General features: G+C 50.9%; 1 protein-coding gene across 6 annotated transcripts in view; it reads left to right on the forward strand.

The window, feature by feature from the left end:
* Positions 1-21,914, forward strand: part of LOC134530802 (DNA topoisomerase 2-binding protein 1-A) — a 106,284-nt gene that overhangs the window by 60,510 nt on the left and 23,860 nt on the right. For 5 of the 6 annotated variants that reach the window (XR_010074873.1, XM_063366025.1, XM_063366048.1 and 2 more), the window contains exons 19-24: positions 2,281-2,487; positions 4,991-5,046; positions 7,837-7,982; positions 10,412-10,473; positions 11,255-11,326; positions 20,594-20,797. Coding sequence is in view for 5 of the 6 variants with exons in the window: in XM_063366025.1 (XP_063222095.1) it covers positions 2,281-2,487; positions 4,991-5,046; positions 7,837-7,982; positions 10,412-10,473; positions 11,255-11,326; positions 20,594-20,797 (747 nt within the window). In the remaining variant the exon portion in view is untranslated. Of the gene's footprint in view, positions 1-2,280; positions 2,488-4,990; positions 5,047-7,836; positions 7,983-10,411; positions 10,474-11,254; positions 11,327-12,419; positions 12,486-20,593; positions 20,798-21,914 lie in introns of those variants that run through there. The other variant, XM_063366058.1, reaches the window with a different exon arrangement.

A 21,914-nucleotide genomic window follows, 5' to 3' on the forward strand; every position in this document is an offset into this window, starting at 1 on the left:
AATGAAAGGTAATAAGAATATATTATTTTTTAATGCAAAGCATATGATATGTGTGGGTTTGGATAATCTTAATTATGTTCCTTTGAGAAGAACATAAAAAAACTTAATTTCCTTTAAAAATGTGGTCGTTGTAGCTTCTGCGATGCAAGTGGGCACGAGCGAAGCTCGTACCGCTGGCTAGCGCGTGGCGGCATCATTACGTATGGCTTACCCCTCTCTCCCCTGGTTCACATTCTGTATTGCTAATGCTCATCTCTGCCAGAGACACAAACCATCTTGTCTTTGCCCTCTTACAACCTTCCTCGTTAGAATACTGTGTCTACATCCTTCCCCCTTACCATTCCCCTCTCCACACAAGTAATGTCTAAACACCTCATAGTGTTGTGCAGTCCAATCCTGGTAAAATGAATTAATTTTAGTACCATTTGACAGCAATTTAATATTAATAAATACTGTATAAGTCTCTGTGGCATCATACATTAAATAAAAAATATATATGTATACAATGGTTTATGTACATTTTGTTTTTAAGTCACACAGCAGTATTTCTGTTGGAAAAATCACAAATTTCGTAAATTCTTGGACAGAAAAATTTAGGAGGGCACTAAAAATACATTTTTATTTTACCGCAAATGAACTTTACTCAACTTTCCCGCCGCATTCCAACATTTCTAGTGCGTGACACATAGTTGCAGTTTGACAGAAGAAAGAAAAGCAACTGAGAAGCGCCTTTCTCCCCCTACCCGTAGTTTTTTTAAAACACATGTCGCATTCCTCACTGCCGCTAGGCAGGTTAGCCGGTAAACAGGGCTCAAAAATGGTAACAGTGATGCTGTTTGTGGAATGTGGTTTTTCAACTAAGCTCAAAAACAAAATGGCTTAAGTGATGCAGTTCGCAGGCAAATCAAGCAGTTTTTCAACTAAGCTCTTTTCAACTTACTAGGCAAACAAATAAATCCTTATGGCTTTCAAAAATTCATGGTATTTCTCGTACTAAAATGTACATTATGTTTTAATGAATGTGTTTGTCATTACTGTGCAGTGTTTTTCTTAACCACAAATGCCTAAGATCACTTTTATGAACAGTTTAGGTGTACGCTGAACTGTGTGCTTGTTCACCGTGACTCTGGTAATCAATGTGTGTTCGTAAACAGTTTTAATGGCGAGCTGCTAAAGATTAACTTATAAAGCTGATAAGGGGAAGTATGTAGAAATGCAAGGCTTATCAACCAGGCCCTGGGAAAGTCTTGTCTAACCAGTAGTGCTTCTGTTGCTCTTTTCACCCCTCCATCACTCCCGTAAAGATTGGATACTGGCGTGTCTTTGGGCAGAATTAATAAAAGAAGGGAGGAGAAAAGTATCAGTGGTGGCAAAAAGCGGGGAAAGGAGGCCGAATACATGTTGCCTTGTTTATTTTATGTGATAAATGTCTGAAATGTATAGATCTATAAAAAAATATGAGTAGTTATTTGTAATTTCTTTCCACATGCTGTCCACAACAGGAAGAAGTCACTATTCACGGGATCATAGGAATAACAGTGTGTATGAAAGATGGGCACGATCACACCGCATGATATGCCGTAACGTACAGCAGGTATCTGTTAGTGTTTGCTGCGAGCGTCTGAGACCGGCTGGAGGTTATTTTTATTGTGGCATTAATAGTATTTAATATTTAATGTTATTTTATTTATTAAGTCCAAATACAAATAATACAGGATTTATTTGGTTTGAAAACATAAAACACATATACCTTTCTTCAGAGTGGATGTGGGTCAAAATGGGCAACCCCCGATTTTATGAAGGTAGCGTATTTACGAATGCAATCCGTGGAACCATGAACATACTTAAAATCAGGGTTCTAGTGTATGTGTTTGTACTTAGTGAACTGTTGCATTACTTACATCTTCGCTGCATGGAGTACTGCACAGGCATAGTAGAGAACAGCTATTTATAGAATGACTTCAAGTCATTGAGCTTTGTTTAGTATCCTTGTATCCCACTGAAATCACCTCATATTGGTGATCTATGTACATCACACTTCACCTTATGACACAGTTTCTCTTCCTGTTGTAAGTACTTAAAAGCAATTTAGTTTGAACAGATCTTTCCCTTTCAATTAACTGTTGTTGGGCAAGATGTAGATACTAACTTTCCTCAGTCCTTGACTGATATTTGATCATTTTTTGACAAAATAAATAGTTATGAATATAAGGGCAGATACATTACAGTGCTCCATTCGCGACGATGCAGCCTCGCAAGATGAGTGTGATGCTGCGACAGGGAACTGGGGCCGAGCGACCCGGGGCAGAGACAACGCCCCCCGATGTGCCCCACTGCCCCGAGCGACCCGGGGCAGAGACACCGCCCCCTGATGCGCCCCACTGCCCCGAGCGATCCGGGGCAGAGACACCGCACTGCCGGAACAGAGACTCCGGCATGCTCGGACACCCAGAGACCCTGCAAGAGCCCGTGGACGCAATGACGCAGGTGACTGATAGCTGCCCTCCTTCCTGTCAGTGACCTGCTAGCCCTCACCTACCATGGTTGCTGGCCTCCCTCGGGCAGGCTGTATCTAGATTTTAAAATTATAATAATACCTTTCTAAGATAATTTTTTGTCTTACTTTAGTAATTTTTATTTCAGATCAAGTTCCCAACATTCTCTTGTTTTTTTTAATTGGCCTGTATTTATCTTACTAAACAATTACCTACAAATAGGCTGTGTTGATTCAGAGAATGAACATTTAAATAGAACAATATATTTTGCTATTTCTTTAGAAAGTAGTTGCTGTTGTTGTGGTTGTGTCCGTTATTTTACTACTACAGGGAAACCTCATTGTTGCTACCTCGTTTATTACAATACCTTGGTATTATGCCCCTATTTCGAGGAACCAGGAAAAATTTGCGGGAAATTCTGTTGGAAATGCATTGTGCTGTTTCTCTTTGTGAGCACGTGACGCCGTGGATGGCGGTCCTCCCACCGCGGAGAGTGGCTCCGTCTTCCCGCCGGCCGGCGCCAGGCAGCCAACCACCGTCTCCGTCTCGCTCCGTCTCGCTGGAGCTCCCAGGGGCGTCACCTCACTGCGTGTCTCAGTCAGGCCATGTTCCATCCCTGTCTTCATTTCTTTACATCTAAATGTGCTGTGATGCATACGGACCTTCCTACACGTGTGTACCATCAATGAAAAATAAAATATTGGTGCGAACCATTGTACAGCCTCCACCAGGGTCTCTGGGGGGCTTAATGTGCTGTTTTCGTACTATCTGTCACAAACATCAGTTTTGTACCTCTCTTCCCATATCATCGCTCATTTTGGTGTAAAAAAAAATAAATAAAAATGGAGATGGAGTTTGCTATGATTGCCTGGACTGACTTAGACTGTTGTCCCAGTTGTGCTGTGAGCTGAGCACCCAGGAGGCCGGATAGAGCTAACTTCAGCGTAGTTCAGTTTGCTCTTGATGTTACGAATTGGATTTGTGAGATTTTTGGTCTCTCTTGGTTTTCATTACTGTTTGTTTACAACTTACTATGCATTTTTTTTTTACTCTGGTTCATTTATGTTTTTGGTTTTATTATTTGTTGAATGATTCTGGGTGAGTCAAGCACTTTTTTAACCTCAATTTTGTTTAGCTTTAGACTTAAATGTTTTAAAAGTTATTGATGACCTACACTTTTTGCGTGACATTAGGACCTCTGATTTGTGTGAATTGTTGGAAATAGGCCTTTCGGGATCCCAAATCTGTGTAAAAGTTTCAGGATCGCAAGATTTTTTATTCTGTCGTTCAAGGGGAAAAGAATCCCAGAAATTTTCTTAATTTTTTTGGGCGTTCATGTGGAGGGTTTTTATTATGTACTAGATTCAGATATTGAAATTGAAAAATACAAAAAAAAAGTCAATTAATTTATCATGTTTGGTCAGACAGAACAACCACATTAACTGCTTACTTATTTTACCCAGAATATGGTTTTCTGACAAATCAAATTTTCAGAAAACTGATAAACGCTTCACATGCGTTTGTAAAACAATACTGTATCCGTTGGTGGTTTGTTTCGTTCAAAATGTGATGAAGGAAGTTTTATAGATCTGGTAGAAAACATCCGGTTATAAACGTAAGACGTGAGGACTCTGTTATCCTGACATGTCATTCCTTGTTTTTCGAGCAGATATACACAGCGACTGTCCCGATGCACAACAGCCCCCACCCCTCTAGGGTGGCAACTGCCTCCTGCTGTGCTTATCTTAGCAGATCAAAGGAATTGTCTTTTCCCCCAGGGTTTGACAAAAGAAGGTCGCATCACAATACAAATAAATGAAAACTTAAACCTTTTTCGTCCAAGCATGGCGCGCACTGCACGGCTGGTTCCCCTTCCTGTGCGTAACATTTCACATGTCTCTCTCTCTCACACACTCACATGCGTGGTGTGGTAAAGTTACGGCCCATGTCTAATAATAATAATAATAATAAATTTTTAAGAAAATTAATTTCATTTTCTTTATGAAATCAGTGTGAAAAAACCTCTTGGCTTTTTAAAAGATACAATTGTGCTGTGCCTTATGACATGTTCAAGCCCGTTTTGGTGTCATAGGTTGCTGCTTTCCTTTTTGGGATATCTTCTGCTACTTAGATGAACTTATATTTAATTTTGAGAACTTATCAGTTTCATGTCCAAGACGACTGAACATAGACTTAGTGGGAAAAACTGCATATTTTCACGTATAGGGGTCAGGGGTTGGTCAGTTGGTCCCAGATGCTTATTGCGACCCTCTCCTTCCCCCTCTGTTCCTACCCTGTTTCCGTGAACCGCGAGGGGTCGTAACAACGGGGTTGAGATGTATCATTTTATATCCAGTTGTTATGGCATTGCATGTACATATAATGATCACTCAAGCTTTGTTACGGTCTGACAGCTGCAGCCTGTCCGTGTTCAGACAGAGAGTACTCCGCCTAGCAGACAGTGTAGTGAGTGTGTTGGATGACGTGTGTTTCAGAGCGATGGACCGAGCACGCCGGATGCAGGCACGGTGGCTGGACCGGGCGTGCACACGTAAGTTTTAGGGGAAACCAAAACAGTCATGGATATCTATGGTGCGAAAAAGTTATTTTCTTACGTTTGCAAATGTAAACAATGAACATTTTTTTAAAATAAAAGCATTAAAACGTAGTTTATCAGGAGGAATATAACAAAAATTTTTGTGAATTTTGGGCTTTTCCGCTTTGTAAAAACGTATGAAACGGGAAATTAATGATTTTATAAGTGTATGTTCCGGGAAAGTAAACCATTGTAAATATAGTACTTTCGGCGGGACCAAAATTAATCGGCGTATGACACGGGAAAATGTATGAAACGGGAACGTATCATCGAGGTTCTACTGTATTTCATTCACCCTAAAATCGGAAAACAAAAACTGTGACCAAACATGAGCCAGAACCATCAGAGTGTATCCATATCTGTCATTGTAGTACACTAACCATGAAAGAGTGTGAGCTATCAAATGTAGTTTACTTGGCAGAAACAGGGCCAGCCACTCTGCACTGGCATCAACGTAACCAAAATGAATGGATAATGCCAACTTGTACTGGCTACATTTTTATATGTGCTACACAGCAGTGATTAACATATAAAAGTTACAGTGTTTAAAAATGTTTTAAAAAGAAAATTTACACATTGGACAACTTTGTATTTTTGTTAATTAAATAAGTAAGTGGTAATATCCTAACGAACAATGGATTTCAGCTTTAAAATACATCTTTTATTTGGGAAAAGAAGTTTATGGGCAACATCTTACATGGGAAAAAATTACGTTCATCTTATGGAGAAAATGGCGGGACCGAAACATTTAACTGTATTGGACGGGAAATCATATTATGCGTGCATCTGAAACGAGTTTTACTGTAATTGTAATTACTGTGTTTTCCCATTATAACTACCACACGGTCAGACAGCAATTTGAAAACCAATTGCTGTTGCACGGTGCTTGGTCCTGTGATCTTGGGCAAGGTCTTACTACACACACAAAGAGCTTGGAATCTAACAGCTGCATCATAAACAACTCTTATTGTTTTTGTATCCTCCTATCTTAATCCTAAACTCTTCTAATAGTGAACATTATCAGTTTGGCCACACATGTTAGTATATAGGACAATGTTTTGGTCTGTGCACTTCTTCTAAACATTCGAGGTGTTTTTTTTTTTTTGACGTGACAACGTCTAATAAATCAATGAGCGCCAGCTGCACGTACGAAAAAGTGTCCCACTACGGATGTCCCACTACGGATGGTCCTGTTTGCTCATTATACGCATGCGTGGCATCTCTCTTTATGCTCATTGTACGCATGCGTGGCATCTCTCTTCCACTCTATTGGAACGACCATCGATTTGACTTTTCAATCATATTTTCGTCGTTTGAATTATTAATATTATGTAATTTAACGATCGTCCACCGATTTTCAGCACAATCGGTACGGTTATTTAAAAGTAATGTTGAATATTCAAATACGTTTTGAACCAACAATGGTGTTTTACAGTTACACATAATAATTCAAATTACAACCGGGATCTTTTGCACAATGTTTTAAAAAATATTGTAACACCTTATAAATAAGTTTGGTGTATTTGGAATGCGTATTTGTTATAAAATCGAGTTATTAAAACAAAATAATATTATTCCCCTACCGTGAACAAAATGATTATAAACTGTATATACCATCTGAAACTATCATATTTCATGCATGGCCTCGTGGCTGAGCGGTCAGCCGCGCTATTTTCTAATCGTAAGGTTGTCCGTTCGAGTCCCGGCAGGTGCAAAATTTTATTTGAACTTGAAAAAATAAATACGGCGCACGTAACATTTCAAAAGTAATAAATATATTTGAATAAGGAATGCAAATAAAAGTAAATTTATTAATTAAATTGTACATTTCATTTCACTCCTTTGTATCCATACAAAATAGTGATAATTCAATAAAAATGATTCAGTTTTATTCATAAAAAGCTGCAGAGGTAGATTTTATCATACAAAAGATAGAAAAATTAAAAAAAAATTCTTCCTCAAAGAATATAATATTTTTAATGCCTAAATGGTTTGGTTACAAAAACCTATTACGGCTCAGTCTCAGACCGAATATGATATTTCCTTTTCTTCTGGATCAATCATTTCATCAATGTTTTGTTATGACGTTGTCACGTTAAACTATCGTCCGTAAACCGACTTTACAGACAAACAATTTTTTTGCTGTAAATCTTGACTACAGGAGTGAAGCATGTGTGCAGAACAAGTAAACAGTGTTGCATTATAAAGATATTACCTCCAAATTACATTCATTGCCATGCAGTTATAAGTTAGGTCTAGTGGTGACCACACCATGGCTCTGGCAAGACATTCAATAACTACTTGCTGTTTGCAAACTAACTTTAAAGTTCAGTGTTCAAATTGAGCATATTATGGAATTTAACAAAACATCTAGCATCGTATCGTTTATAGCAATGTATATTTTGACATCTACCTCTAACCATTACCAGCCAGCAGCTGTGCTGTGCTGTGCTGTGCTGTGCTGTGCTGTGCTGTGCTGTGCTGTGCTGTGATGTGCTGTGCTGTGCTGTGCTGTGCTGTGCTGTGCTGTGCTGTGCTGTGTTACGTTACTGTGTTATTGAACGGCCACGTGATGCAAGAAGCATCACATTAGACGTATTTTCCATGCTTTTTATTACTGACTGTTGACATGACATTGGCTGCTATGAAGGCAAAGCTATGTTTGTGTAGCAAAGCTAGTTGAGTCACGTGGTAGCCTGGTGAGGCGTGGAGAAGTGAGGCAGTGAGGCAGTGTGTGGTCCGCAGGCAGATAGTGCGACTGAACGAGGCGCTGTCGGCCAGGAAGCAGGAGGGGGCAGGGGCGAAGCGCCGGCGCTGTCTGGACGCAGACAGGTCGGACGCCTCTGCAGAGGAGCCGGCCCCCTGCGACCACAGCAGCGAGTACAAGGCCCGTGAGTGTCCCCTTGTGCCACTTCATGGCACAGGACATTAAATTTTTTTTTGATAAGTTAATATTTAATGATTAACTTTAAGTTATATTTAATATAATTTTTTTTTGGGCATTATAATACTGTGCAGGACTGCCCATTTTATTTACCCAGGTTTGAAACCTGACAGTTTTCTTTCTTACCACTATCAACCAGCGGCCAACATCCTGCATTTCTATCTCGTGGAGTGCTGGTAGATATCCCTTTGTCCAATTATTTTACCACTTGAACATGTGTTTTCTGTGGATTCCTCTCTACGAAAGAAATTAAATCAACTCTATAAGCAATATAGAAAAGCTATATAATTTTTTTTTGTGCCATCGTGGAACGGTTGACAAACTAAAATATTGTAGAATTACGTTTGTACATCGGAAAACACACCAGAATGGCAAGGAATAAAAGTAGTGCTGGGTCGAACCCATTTTTATCTCTCGAACCGAACTCGAACATATTGAATAACAGTTTCTCCGAATCCGAACTTGAACCGAACCTTTAACATTCATCACGAACCGAATTCGAACCGAACACTAGTCCAATTCATCGAACTCGAACCGAACTCGAACCGAACTCTGAAATACAGTAGTTGGACGTTTTAGAGAATAGAATGAAGTTATTTTCTGATTTTTTTAGACTTTTCTTTCTGACCGGCCGCTCAAATACATATTTACCTAATGTTGAAATAATGCAAGTTTTGCACACATAATTGATGTACGGAAATGTTGCGCTCCCTTTGTTGTGCAGTTCTTTATTGCGCCGACTTTCCTAATAAATGAAATACACCCAACAATAATTGCCATGCAGCCAAGAAATATCAAGACTTTTCGCTTATCCATTCTATTTTCGTAGGGGAAGTATTTCCGAATGGAGCAGAATGACAAATCACCTGTTTGTGTTTATTTAATTACGTCTTTATTTATTTCACGTGAGCCAATGTCGCGACCCTCATAACATGCAAATATATCGAGCGAATCGAAGTCGTTTTCAATTGGATCAAAATAATGCATGGAAACGAGTATTGTACACAAACTAAATTAGATACCCGAAACGTTTTAAACCCGACATGGAAACGTGGTAAATACGATCTGGACAAAAAAAAACAGTATCAGCAATTATTTTTCTTGTTTTGGTGGATCCTGAATACGATCCGATACACAAAAATATCGGCAATATCGGTACCTGCTGATCCAGATCGGCACAGCTCTAGTTAATATAAAGAAACACAATTTTACCGTGGGAAGCTACTTAAAAATGCACTTACCTGTAGGTACACAATGAAAACGTAACAACACAATATTTTTGTAAGGAAATAAAAAATAAATAACACAGTTTTCAATGTCGGACTGTTGAGAATAATAAATAAACTTAGTCCTTTTACAAAGCGATTTCTTAATTCCAGCATGCACCATGCACCAACCATGAGAAAAACGCAAAACAAACAACGAAGTTAAAGAAACGGATGAACGAAAGATAATGTACGTATGTTCTGACAATTACAACTAAATAACTACGCGTGCTGTGTTAAAGAATCTATGACATCCGCATGAAATCTTTACATGCAAAGATGAAAGACGACGCCATTTTTTTTTTCTGCTTACAACTATCGATAAATAATCGATTTTATCCGTAATCATTATGTGACCGATGTTGGCAACAGTAGTTCACCTTCTGTTTTACCAAACAAATACCAGTTGTGGATGTAAGATATTTTTTGTGTGGGTTCGCTTTAAAGTTCGTTAATTACATTCAATTTCGAACCGAATACGAACTCTTTGTCAGTATTTAGAACTGAACTCGAACTGAACATTTGTTATGAAATTTTATCCGAACCGAACCTAACCTAACCCAACCCTAAAGTTCGGGTTCGGTTCGAAATTCGAACGTTCGACCCAGCACTAAATAAAAGATTTGTTATTTTGTTCTCCAAGATGAAAGTGCCAACCGACACAGATGTGAACATGTGTAGCTTTCATAAATAGGTTTGCAAAATTTATTTTGCATTTCTTGAATTTTAGAAAACAAACATTATAATCAGGAAATGCCAAATTTGTGAAACATTATACACAGAAAGTAAATACATTGTCCTTACGGGAAACATTTTTGGAATTTTGAAAATATGACGATATAAGCAGGAAAACATTACAGACAGGAACATTACAACAGGGTTCTACTGTACGTAACACATCTACGTATTGCCGGTACCGTACTTTGTATACTTGGTCTATGCAAGGTAAGTACGTATTGTAACAAGTATCCTCGTTAGTCTTGCATGAAACAGAAATGTCTGGAAAGAAGGGATCGTCTGCTGTTAGGCGGGATGATGGCAGGAAAGTGGATGGTGCAGCTACAGCTGCAGCTGTTGTTCAGTCGAGCTGTGGTTGTGGTTGTGGTTGCAGTGATGGGCGTCGAGGTGCCCACGGAGATCGCGGTCACGTGGGAGTACAGGCAGAACTCCGAGGTGAGTGGCTCTCGTCTCCCTGCACATAGCTGGCTCCCTGCTTCATGCGTCGGAGCTGCTCACTGCTCACGTGCGGGACTTCCTTGAAATCAACAAAGAAATTAGAGTATTTATTTTAGCTTTTTTTATTTTCATCAAGTGTTGCATTATCTTCAGTGTAGGATGTAAAGGTTTGGGACAAGATTATATGGTAAATTGCGATAAAACTTAATTGCGCAAAGCATTTCAGTACAACATATAACACAAAAATGCAAGTTAATACACCGTTTAGCAACAAACTGAGAAAAACACTAAATCAATTGGCAATTTGACAAACCTTAAATGAAATTATCTTTTATTATCAAAAATAAAATGATTAAATGTAATTTATTTATCATGAATTTTGTACCAAAATGTACAAACTAAATGAATTGAAAAATAAAAAAATTAATATGTGGTTTTTTCTTGCGTCTCTCATTAGTAATATTTACCAATTGATTTTGATTTTTTAAGTAATGTTCTGGAATGCTTATATTATAACTAATGATTTTATGGTATTAGTGCTTTGTGTTAGTGTAATTCTAAATAAAACTATTTTGGTGAAATAAGTGCGGTATTAAGATATATTTTTTTTGTTTCATATTTGTTAATTATTCACAGTTTTTTATGAATCAAGGTATGGTATAACATATTAACACTAATGTTGAAATCTCCTGTTTTAAAAACCTAATTGACCTAACAATAAAATCTTGTCCCTAGTTATGGTTGATGACTAATAGTGATGCGAGCTCTGTTGTTTCAGCAATCGGAGCCACAGACGCAGTCGCAAGGTGCAGTCAGCATTCCGCGGGTGTTCTCGCTGTCTGGCATGGATGTGAGTTCACTGCTTCGTCGCGTAACTGCCACTGTCACTGCTCTGTCTCGTGTCACGCTATAGGGACAACGATAAACATTTCAGTTTGCTTGTCTTGCTATTTTTTTCAGTTTTGTACTGGACTTATACCGTATTTACCCTTAAATTGTGCACAATTTTTTGTTAAACGTTTGTTGAAAAATCATGGTATGATGCTTATTTAGAACTTGACAATGCCGCATGGCAACGCTGCCTAATGCACAGGTTCTTTCAAGCTCCAAGGTTGGTTGACCTGCTACTGCTTAAAGGAACGACGGACTTCTTGCATGTGGATAGTGCTTTGTGTTTTTTTTTTTTTTTTGTAAGAAGACGTTGCAATGATTACTGAAGGTTTTCAATAGCAATCATCTATGTCTGCTGAAGGGGAAAAAACCCTAAAATGATTTAAAAAGCTCAGGACATGAAAATTTGTTCCTTGGGTAGAAAAACTGGAGCGGAAAATCGTATACGCGAATCGAGGGTGGTGTAGGTGGGGGGAGAGAATTGGTTTTGAGTGATGGTTATATTGCAATAAAAAGTTTATTTAAAAGGTGAGAATTTCTAATTTGTAGCGTGTACTTCCTCAGAAATGTTCAATATATTTTATTTACAATCTTTTTAACACGGCATTGATTTTGGTCGTCCATGACCGAGATGTTTATGGCGCTTCACTGCTGTAAACAAAACAGCTGCGATCGGTAGCCATTACATTCATGATGTTTTTTTTCCGTTCCATCAGGGTAAACACATTATTCAGAGTTAATTCATAAATAAAATATTTATTACGTGGTATATTTAGATATGTACATGTATTTAGAACAAAGAATTGTATTGAAAATATTTATAAATTAAGAATGCTGCAAAAACATAACAGCAGAGGTTAACACCAATACCAAGAACGCTAACTGTGCTGAAGTTAGCTCTATCAGCTGGATCTGTGTACATTGGACAGAGAGATTGAGACAATGGCCTACGTGATTACCGGTACATGCATATGAGGCAAATCCTGTCCTAGTTTTATTTTTTTACATGAAAATGTGCGATGATGTACATATACCTAAGGGCCTTCCCACAGGTGTCAGAGAGGCAGACACTGCACAGGCTGCACCAGGGCCTCTGAGGGTCTCCAATGTGTGGTTTTCACTGTAACTTAAAGGTAATTCAATATTTTGAATAATTACTTAATACCATAATAAACATTTAAAAGCAAAGCTAGGCTTTTAACCAAAAACCAATATTTGTGGTATAAAGTAAGTATGGAGCTATATGCTTCAAACCTGCAAACTGAGAACTTAGCTTTACAGAGTGTTGTCGCACCTGAAGGCTAGAGACGGGACAGTTTAGCAATTAAATATTTCCCAAAGTGTTTCTCTCTCTGAGCTGAGGGGGGGAGTCAGTGGGCCAGGACTTGTGTGGCAGGCCCAGCGCGCGCACTACGAGCAGCTGGTCAGGGCGCTGGGCGGCGCGGTGTCCCAGAGCAGCAGCTACGACCCGGCGTGCACGCACCTGGTGTGCTGAGCGGCTGGCTCGCAGCGAGCGCGTGCTGGGCTGAGGGGGGGACTTGTGTGGCAGGCACAGCGCACACACTACGAGCTCCTGGTCAGGGCGCTGGGCGGCGCGGTGTCCCAGAGCAGCAGCTACGACCCGGCGTGCACGCACCTGGTGTGCGAGCGCGTGCTGGGCTGAGGGGGGAACTTGTGTGGCAGGCACAGCGCGCGCACTATGAGGAGCTGGTCAGGGCGCTGGGCGGCGCGGTGTCCCAGAGCAGCAGCTACGACCCGGCGTGCACGCACCTGGTGTGCGAGCGCGTGCTGAGTTGAGGGGGGGACTTGTGTGGCAGGCACAGCGCGCACACTACGAGCTCCTGGTCAGGGCGCTGGGCGGCGCGGTGTCCCAGAGCAGCAGCTACGACCCGGCGTGCACGCACCTGGTGTGCGAGCGCGTGCTGGGCTGAGGGGGGGACTTGTGTGGCAGGCACAGCGCGCGCACTACGAGCTCCTGGTCAGGGCGCTGGGCGGCGCGGTGTCCCAGAGCAGCAGCTACGACCCGGCGTGCACGCACCTGGTGTGCGAGTGCGTGCTGGGCTGAGGGGGGGGACTTGTGTGGCAGGCACAGTGCGCGCACTACGAGCTCCTGGTCAGGGCGCTGGGCGGCGCGGTGTCCCAGAGCAGCAGCTACGACCCGGCGTGCACGCACCTGGTGTGCGAGCGCGTGCTGGGCTGAGGGGGGGACTTGTGTGGCAGGCACAGCGCACACACTACGAGCTCCTGGTCAGGGCGCTGGGCGGCGCGGTGTCCCAGAGCAGCAGCTACGACCCGGCGTGCACGCACCTGGTGTGCGAGCGCGTGCTGGGCTGAGGGGGGGGACTTGTGTGGCAGGCAAGCGCGCGCACTACGAGCAGCTGGTCAGGGCGCTGGGCGGCGCGGTGTCCCAGAGCAGCAGCTACGACCCGGCGTGCACGCACCTGGTGTGCTGAGCGGCTGGCTCGCAGCGAGCGCGTGCTGGGCTGAGGGGGGGACTTGTGTGGCAGGCACAGCGCACACACTACGAGCTCCTGGTCAGGGCGCTGGGCGGCGCGGTGTCCCAGAGCAGCAGCTACGACCCGGCGTGCACGCACCTGGTGTGCGAGCGCGTGCTGGGCTGAGGGGGGGACTTGTGTGGCAGGCACAGCGCGCGCACTACGAGCTCCTGGTCAGGGCGCTGGGCGGCGCGGTGTCCCAGAGCAGCAGCTACGACCCGGCGTGCACGCACCTGGTGTGCGAGCGCGTGCTGAGTTGAGGGGGGGGACTTGTGTGGCAGGCACAGCGCGCACACTATGAGGAGCTGGTCAGGGCGCTGGGCGGCGCGGTGTCCCAGAGCAGCAGCTACGACCCGGCGTGCACGCACCTGGTGTGCGAGCGCGTGCTGAGTTGAGGGGGGGACTTGTGTGGCAGGCACAGCGCGCACACTACGAGCTCCTGGTCAGGGCGCTGGGCGGCGCGGTGTCCCAGAGCAGCAGCTACGACCCGGCGTGCACGCACCTGGTGTGCGAGCGCGTGCTGGGCTGAGGGGGGGACTTGTGTGGCAGGCACAGCGCGCGCACTACGAGCTCCTGGTCAGGGCGCTGGGCGGCGCGGTGTCCCAGAGCAGCAGCTACGACCCGGCGTGCACGCACCTGGTGTGCGAGTGCGTGCTGGGCTGAGGGGGGGACTTGTGTGGCAGGCACAGTGCGCGCACTACGAGCTCCTGGTCAGGGCGCTGGGCGGCGCGGTGTCCCAGAGCAGCAGCTACGACCCGGCGTGCACGCACCTGGTGTGCGAGCGCGTGCTGGGCTGAGGGGGGGGACTTGTGTGGCAGGCACAGCGCACACACTACGAGCTCCTGGTCAGGGCGCTGGGCGGCGCGGTGTCCCAGAGCAGCAGCTACGACCCGGCGTGCACGCACCTGGTGTGCGAGCGCGTGCTGGGCTGAGGGGGGGACTTGTGTGGCAGGCAAGCGCGCGCACTACGAGCAGCTGGTCAGGGCGCTGGGCGGCGCGGTGTCCCAGAGCAGCAGCTACGACCCGGCGTGCACGCACCTGGTGTGCGAGCGCGTGCTGGGCTGAGGGGGGACTTGTGTGGCAGGAACAGCGCGCGCACTACGAGCAGCTGGTCAGGGCGCTGGGCGGCGCGGTGTCCCAGAGCAGCAGCTACGACCCGGCGTGCACGCACCTGGTGTGCGAGCGCGTGCTGGGCTGAGGGGGGGACTTGTGTGGCAGGCACATAGCGCGCACTACGAGCAGCTGGTCAGGGCGCTGGGCGGCGCGGTGTCCCAGAGCAGCAGCTACGACCCGGCGTGCACGCACCTGGTGTGCGAGCGCGTGCTGGGCTGAGGGGGGGACTTGTGTGGCAGGCACAGCGCACACACTACGAGCTCCTGGTCAGGGCGCTGGGCGGCGCGGTGTCCCAGAGCAGCAGCTACGACCCGGCGTGCACGCACCTGGTGTGCGAGCGCGTGCTGGGCTGAGGGGGGGACTTGTGTGGCAGGCACAGCGAGCGCACTACGAGCTCCTGGTCAGGGCGCTGGGCGGCGCGGTGTCCCAGAGCAGCAGCTACGACCCGGCGTGCACGCACCTGGTGTGCGAGCGCGTGCTGGGCTGAGGGGGGACTTGTGTGGCAGGCACAGCGCACACACTACGAGCTCCTGGTCAGGGCGCTGGGCGGCGCGGTGTCCCAGAGCAGCAGCTACGACCCGGCGTGCACGCACCTGGTGTGCGAGCGCGTGCTGGGCTGTGGGGGGGACTTGTGTGGCAGGCACAGCGCGCGCACTACGAGCTCCTGGTCAGGGCGCTGGGCGGCGCGGTGTCCCAGAGCAGCAGCTACGACCTGGCGTGCACGCACCTGGTGTGCGAGCGCGTGCTGGGCTGAGGGGGGGACTTGTGTGGCAGGCACAGCGCGTGCACTACGAGCAGCTGGTCAGGGCGCTGGGCGGCGCGGTGTCCCAGAGCAGCAGCTACGACCCGGCGTGCACGCACCTGGTGTGCGAGCGCGTGCTGGGCTGAGGGGGGGACTTGTGTGGCAGGCACAGCGCGCGCACTACGAGCAGCTGGTCAGGGCGCTGGGCGGCGCGGTGTCCCAGAGCAGCAGCTACGACCCGGCGTGCACGCACCTGGTGTGCGAGCGCGTGCTGGGCTGAGGGGGGGACTTGTGTGGCAGGCACAGCGCGCGCACTACGAGCTCCTGGTCAGGGCGCTGGGCGGCGCGGTGTCCCAGAGCAGCAGCTACGACCCGGCGTGCACGCACCTGGTGTGCGAGCGCGTGCTGGGCTGAGGGGGGGACTTGTGTGGCAGGCACAGCGCGCGCACTACGAGCAGCTGGTCAGGGCGCTGGGCGGCGCGGTGTCCCAGAGCAGCAGCTACGACCCGGCGTGCACGCACCTGGTGTGCGAGCGGCTGGCTCGCAGCGAGCGCGTGCTGGGCTGAGGGGGGGACTTGTGTGGCAGGCCCAGCGCGAGCACTACGAGCAGCTGGTCAGGGCGCTGGGCGGCGCGGTGTCCCAGAGCAGCAGCTACGACCCGGCGTGCACGCTCCTGGTGTGCGAGCGCGTGCTGGGCTGAGGGGGGGACTTGTGTGGCAGGCACAGCGCGCGCACTACGAGCAGCTGGTCAGGGCGCTGGGCGGCGCGGTGTCCCAGAGCAGCAGCTACGACCCGGTGTGCACGCACCTGGTGTGCGAGCGGCTGGCTCGCAGCGAGCGCGTGCTGGGCTGAGGGGGGGGACTTGTGTGGCAGGCCCAGCGCGCGCACTACGAGCAGCTGGTCAGGGCGCTGGGCGGCACGGTGTCCCAGAGCAGCAGCTACGACCCGGCGTGCACGCACCTGGTGTGCGAGCGCGTGCTGGGCTGAGGGGGGGACTTGTGTGGCAGGCCCAGCGCACACACTACGAGCTCCTGGTCAGGGCGCTGGGCGGCGCGGTGTCCCAGAGCAGCAGCTACGACCCGGCGTGCACGCACCTGGTGTGCGAGCGCGTGCTGGGCTGAGGGGGGGACTTGTGTGGCAGGCACAGCGCGCGCACTACGAGCTCCTGGTCAGGGCGCTGGGCGGCGCGGTGTCCCAGAGCAGCAGCTACGACCTGGCGTGCACGCACCTGGTGTGCGAGCGCGTGCTGGGCTGAGGGGGGGGACTTGTGTGGCAGGCACAGCGCGCGCACTACGAGCAGCTGGTCAGGGCGCTGGGCGGCGCGGTGTCCCAGAGCAGCAGCTACGACCCGGCGTGCACGCACCTGGTGTGCGAGCGCGTGCTGGGCTGAGGGGGGGACTTGTGTGGCAGGCACAGCGTGCGCACTACGAGCAGCTGGTCAGGGCGCTGGGCGGCGCGGTGTCCCAGAGCAGCAGCTACGACCCGGCGTGCACGCACCTGGTGTGCGAGCGGCTGGCTCGCAGCGAGCGCGTGCTGGGCTGAGGGGGGGACTTGTGTGGCAGGCCCTGCGCGCGCACTACGAGCAGCTGGTCAGGGCGCTGGGCGGCGCGGTGTCCCAGAGCAGCAGCTACGACCCGGCGTGCACGCACCTGGTGTGCGAGCGCGTGCTGGGCTGAGGGGGGGACTTGTGTGGCAGGCACAGCGCGCGCACTACGAGCAGCTGGTCAGGGCGCTGGGCGGCGCGGTGTCCCAGAGCAGCAGCTACGACCCGGCGTGCACGCACCTGGTGTGCGAGCGGCTGGCTCGCAGCGAGCGCGTGCTGGGCTGAGGGGGGGACTTGTGTGGCAGGCCCAGCGCGCGCACTACGAGCAGCTGGTCAGGGCGCTGGGCGGCGCGGTGTCCCAGAGCAGCAGCTACGACCTGGTGTGCGAGCGCGTGCTGGGCTGAGGGGGGGACTTGTGTGGCAGGCCCAGCGCGCGCACTACGAGCAGCTGGTCAGGGCGCTGGGCGGCGCGGTGTCCCAGAGCAGCAGCTACGACCCGGCGTGCACGCACCTGGTGTGCGAGCGCGTGCTGGGCTGAGGGGGGGACTTGTGTGGCAGGCACAGCGCGCGCACTACGAGCAGCTGGTCAGGGCGCTGGGCGGCGCGGTGTCCCAGAGCAGCAGCTACGACCCGGCGTGCACGCACCTGGTGTGCGAGCGGCTGGCTCGCAGCGAGCGCGTGCTGGGCTGAGGGGGGGACTTGTGTGGCAGGCCCAGCGCGCGCACTACGAGCAGCTGGTCAGGGCGCTGGGCGGCGCGGTGTCCCAGAGCAGCAGCTACGACCCGGCGTGCACGCACCTGGTGTGCGAGCGCGTGCTGGGCTGAGGGGGGGACTTGTGTGGCAGGCCCAGCGCGCGCACTACGAGTAGCTGGTCAGGGCGCTGGGCGGCGCGGTGTTCCAGAGCAGCAGCTACGACCCGGCGTGCACGCACCTGGTGTGCGAGCGCGTGCTGGGCTGAGGGGGGGACTTGTGTGGCAGGCACAGCGCGTGCACTACGAGCAGCTGGTCAGGGCGCTGGGCGGCGCGGTGTCCCAGAGCAGCAGCTACGACCCGGCGTGCACGCACCTGGTGTGCGAGCGCGTGCTGGGCTGAGGGGGGGACTTGTGTGGCAGGCACAGCGCGCGCACTACGAGCTCCTGGTCAGGGCGCTGGGCGGCGCGGTGTCCCAGAGCAGCAGCTACGACCCGGCGTGCACGCACCTGGTGTGCGAGCGCGTGCTGGGCTGAGGGGGGGACTTGTGTGGCAGGCACAGCGCGCGCACTACGAGCAGCTGGTCAGGGCGCTGGGCGGCGCGGTGTCCCAGAGCAGCAGCTACGACCCGGCGTGCACGCACCTGGTGTGCGAGCGGCTGGCTCGCAGCGAGCGCGTGCTGGGCTGAGGGGGGGACTTGTGTGGCAGGCCCAGCGCGCGCACTACGAGCAGCTGGTCAGGGCGCTGGGCGGCGCGGTGTCCCAGAGCAGCAGCTACGACCCGGCGTGCACGCTCCTGGTGTGCGAGCGCGTGCTGGGCTGAGGGGGGGACTTGTGTGGCAGGCACAGCGCGCGCACTACGAGCAGCTGGTCAGGGCGCTGGGCGGCGCGGTGTCCCAGAGCAGCAGCTACGACCCGGTGTGCACGCACCTGGTGTGCGAGCGGCTGGCTCGCAGCGAGCGCGTGCTGGGCTGAGGGGGGGACTTGTGTGGCAGGCCCAGCGCGCGCACTACGAGCAGCTGGTCAGGGCGCTGGGCGGCACGGTGTCCCAGAGCAGCAGCTACGACCCGGCGTGCACGCACCTGGTGTGCGAGCGCGTGCTGGGCTGAGGGGGGGACTTGTGTGGCAGGCCCAGCGCACACACTACGAGCTCCTGGTCAGGGCGCTGGGCGGCGCGGTGTCCCAGAGCAGCAGCTACGACCCGGCGTGCACGCACCTGGTGTGCGAGCGCGTGCTGGGCTGAGGGGGGGACTTGTGTGGCAGGCACAGCGCGCGCACTACGAGCTCCTGGTCAGGGCGCTGGGCGGCGCGGTGTCCCAGAGCAGCAGCTACGACCTGGCGTGCACGCACCTGGTGTGCGAGCGCGTGCTGGGCTGAGGGGGGGACTTGTGTGGCAGGCACAGCGCGCGCACTACGAGCAGCTGGTCAGGGCGCTGGGCGGCGCGGTGTCCCAGAGCAGCAGCTACGACCCGGCGTGCACGCACCTGGTGTGCGAGCGCGTGCTGGGCTGAGGGGGGGACTTGTGTGGCAGGCACAGCGTGCGCACTACGAGCAGCTGGTCAGGGCGCTGGGCGGCGCGGTGTCCCAGAGCAGCAGCTACGACCCGGCGTGCACGCACCTGGTGTGCGAGCGGCTGGCTCGCAGCGAGCGCGTGCTGGGCTGAGGGGGGGACTTGTGTGGCAGGCCCAGCGCGCGCACTACGAGCAGCTGGTCAGGGCGCTGGGCGGCGCGGTGTCCCAGAGCAGCAGCTACGACCCGGCGTGCACGCACCTGGTGTGCGAGCGCGTGCTGGGCTGAGGGGGGGACTTGTGTGGCAGGCACAGCGCGCGCACTACGAGCAGCTGGTCAGGGCGCTGGGCGGCGCGGTGTCCCAGAGCAGCAGCTACGACCCGGCGTGCACGCACCTGGTGTGCGAGCGGCTGGCTCGCAGCGAGCGCGTGCTGGGCTGAGGGGGGGACTTGTGTGGCAGGCCCAGCGCGCGCACTACGAGCAGCTGGTCAGGGCGCTGGGCGGCGCGGTGTCCCAGAGCAGCAGCTACGACCTGGTGTGCGAGCGCGTGCTGGGCTGAGGGGGGGACTTGTGTGGCAGGCCCAGCGCGCGCACTACGAGCAGCTGGTCAGGGCGCTGGGCGGCGCGGTGTCCCAGAGCAGCAGCTACGACCCGGCGTGCACGCACCTGGTGTGCGAGCGCGTGCTGGGCTGAGGGGGGGACTTGTGTGGCAGGCACAGCGCGCGCACTACGAGCAGCTGGTCAGGGCGCTGGGCGGCGCGGTGTCCCAGAGCAGCAGCTACGACCCGGCGTGCACGCACCTGGTGTGCGAGCGGCTGGCTCGCAGCGAGCGCGTGCTGGGCTGAGGGGGGGGACTTGTGTGGCAGGCCCAGCGCGCGCACTACGAGCAGCTGGTCAGGGCGCTGGGCGGCGCGGTGTCCCAGAGCAGCAGCTACGACCCGGCGTGCACGCACCTGGTGTGCGAGCGCGTGCTGGGCTGAGGGGGGGACTTGTGTGGCAGGCCCAGCGCGCGCACTACGAGTAGCTGGTCAGGGCGCTGGGCGGCGCGGTGTTCCAGAGCAGCAGCTACGACCCGGCGTGCACGCACCTGGTGTGCGAGCGCGTGCTGGGCTGAGGGGGGGGACTTGTGTGGCAGGCACAGCGCGCACACTACGAGCTCCTGGTCGGGGCGCTGGGCGGCGCGGTGTCCCAGAGCAGCAGCTACGACCCGGCGTGCACGCACCTGGTGTGCGAGCGGCTGGCTCGCAGCGAGCGCATGCTGGGCAGCATCGCGGCCGGCAAGTGGGTGCTGCACCCCAGCTACCTCTCGGACAGCCAGCGCGCCGGCCGCTTCCTGCCGGTGCGTGTCTCCATCTCGCTTAGTTGCCATACAACAACACCACACTGGACCTGCTGATAACTTAATAAAACAACACAATACCATCACACACACAGTAGTACAGGTTAAACTAAACTTAAAATAAACTGTAATAAATATTATCAAGAACTTGAAGAGTTTAAATGAGTTCATAATATTCATGTATCATGTTATTAATTACACTAGACCCAAATCTTATGTATGCTCATGGTTTCATGGATTGCAGTCGTGAAATCGCTACCTTCATAAAATAGGCGGGTGGTTCATTTCCTCACCTCCCAAATTGTTTTACGTTTTGAACTACGGAATTTACTCGCATATAGATCGCCATCGCAGATATGTGCACCCATAATTTGAGGTCTTGAATTTGGTATTTAAGATTCCCCCCATATAGGTAGCACCGGTAATTCATTACACATACGCATTGCACCACAGTAAAAAAAATTGAAAAAAAGGGCCCCAAATTGATGGAAATTTACCGTCAATAGCGCGCCGTGCGTGGAGAAATGTCATTGTACTCGATCAGCTGTTGTTACGGCGCGGCGTAGCCGCCGGCTGGCTCTCTCTGTTCTCTGAGCTGCGCATGCGCAGTATAACTCACTCAACGCTCCGCCCAGACTCGTGACCTTGCATCAGCAGCCAGCCAATAGATGCGAGCTTAGCGGAAAAAAATATAAGCTCCACCTCCCGTGTACCAGTTTTGTCCAGTTCTAATACCAGTTTATTGGTATACGCACCAGTTTTCTCGCTGCCGTGACATGTTCAAGTTTACGTTCATCTTGATGTCTTGATACCAATAATTAATTAATTACGATCCCCAGAAATAAATTGTTCGTTTAAAAAATATGCGTCTACTGTACAATACTTTCGAAATTATAAAATACGTATAAAACAGTTATCAAGACTCAGCTCATTTTATCTTGAAGTTTGCCTCGTACCAGTATTACGGCTAAGTTGTGACATAAATACAGTATCAGAATGTAACAATCAGCCATGTTTATATACATTCGTGAGTTTACGTTTTTTCCTCGTGCATTTTAGATTGTCTCCTGCTATAATTACTCGGACTTTTACATGCCTAGGTTTAAATTATTACATG

This window comes from Bacillus rossius, chromosome 1 (genome assembly GCF_032445375.1).
Source record: "Bacillus rossius redtenbacheri isolate Brsri chromosome 1, Brsri_v3, whole genome shotgun sequence".
Taxonomy (NCBI): domain Eukaryota; kingdom Metazoa; phylum Arthropoda; class Insecta; order Phasmatodea; family Bacillidae; genus Bacillus; species Bacillus rossius.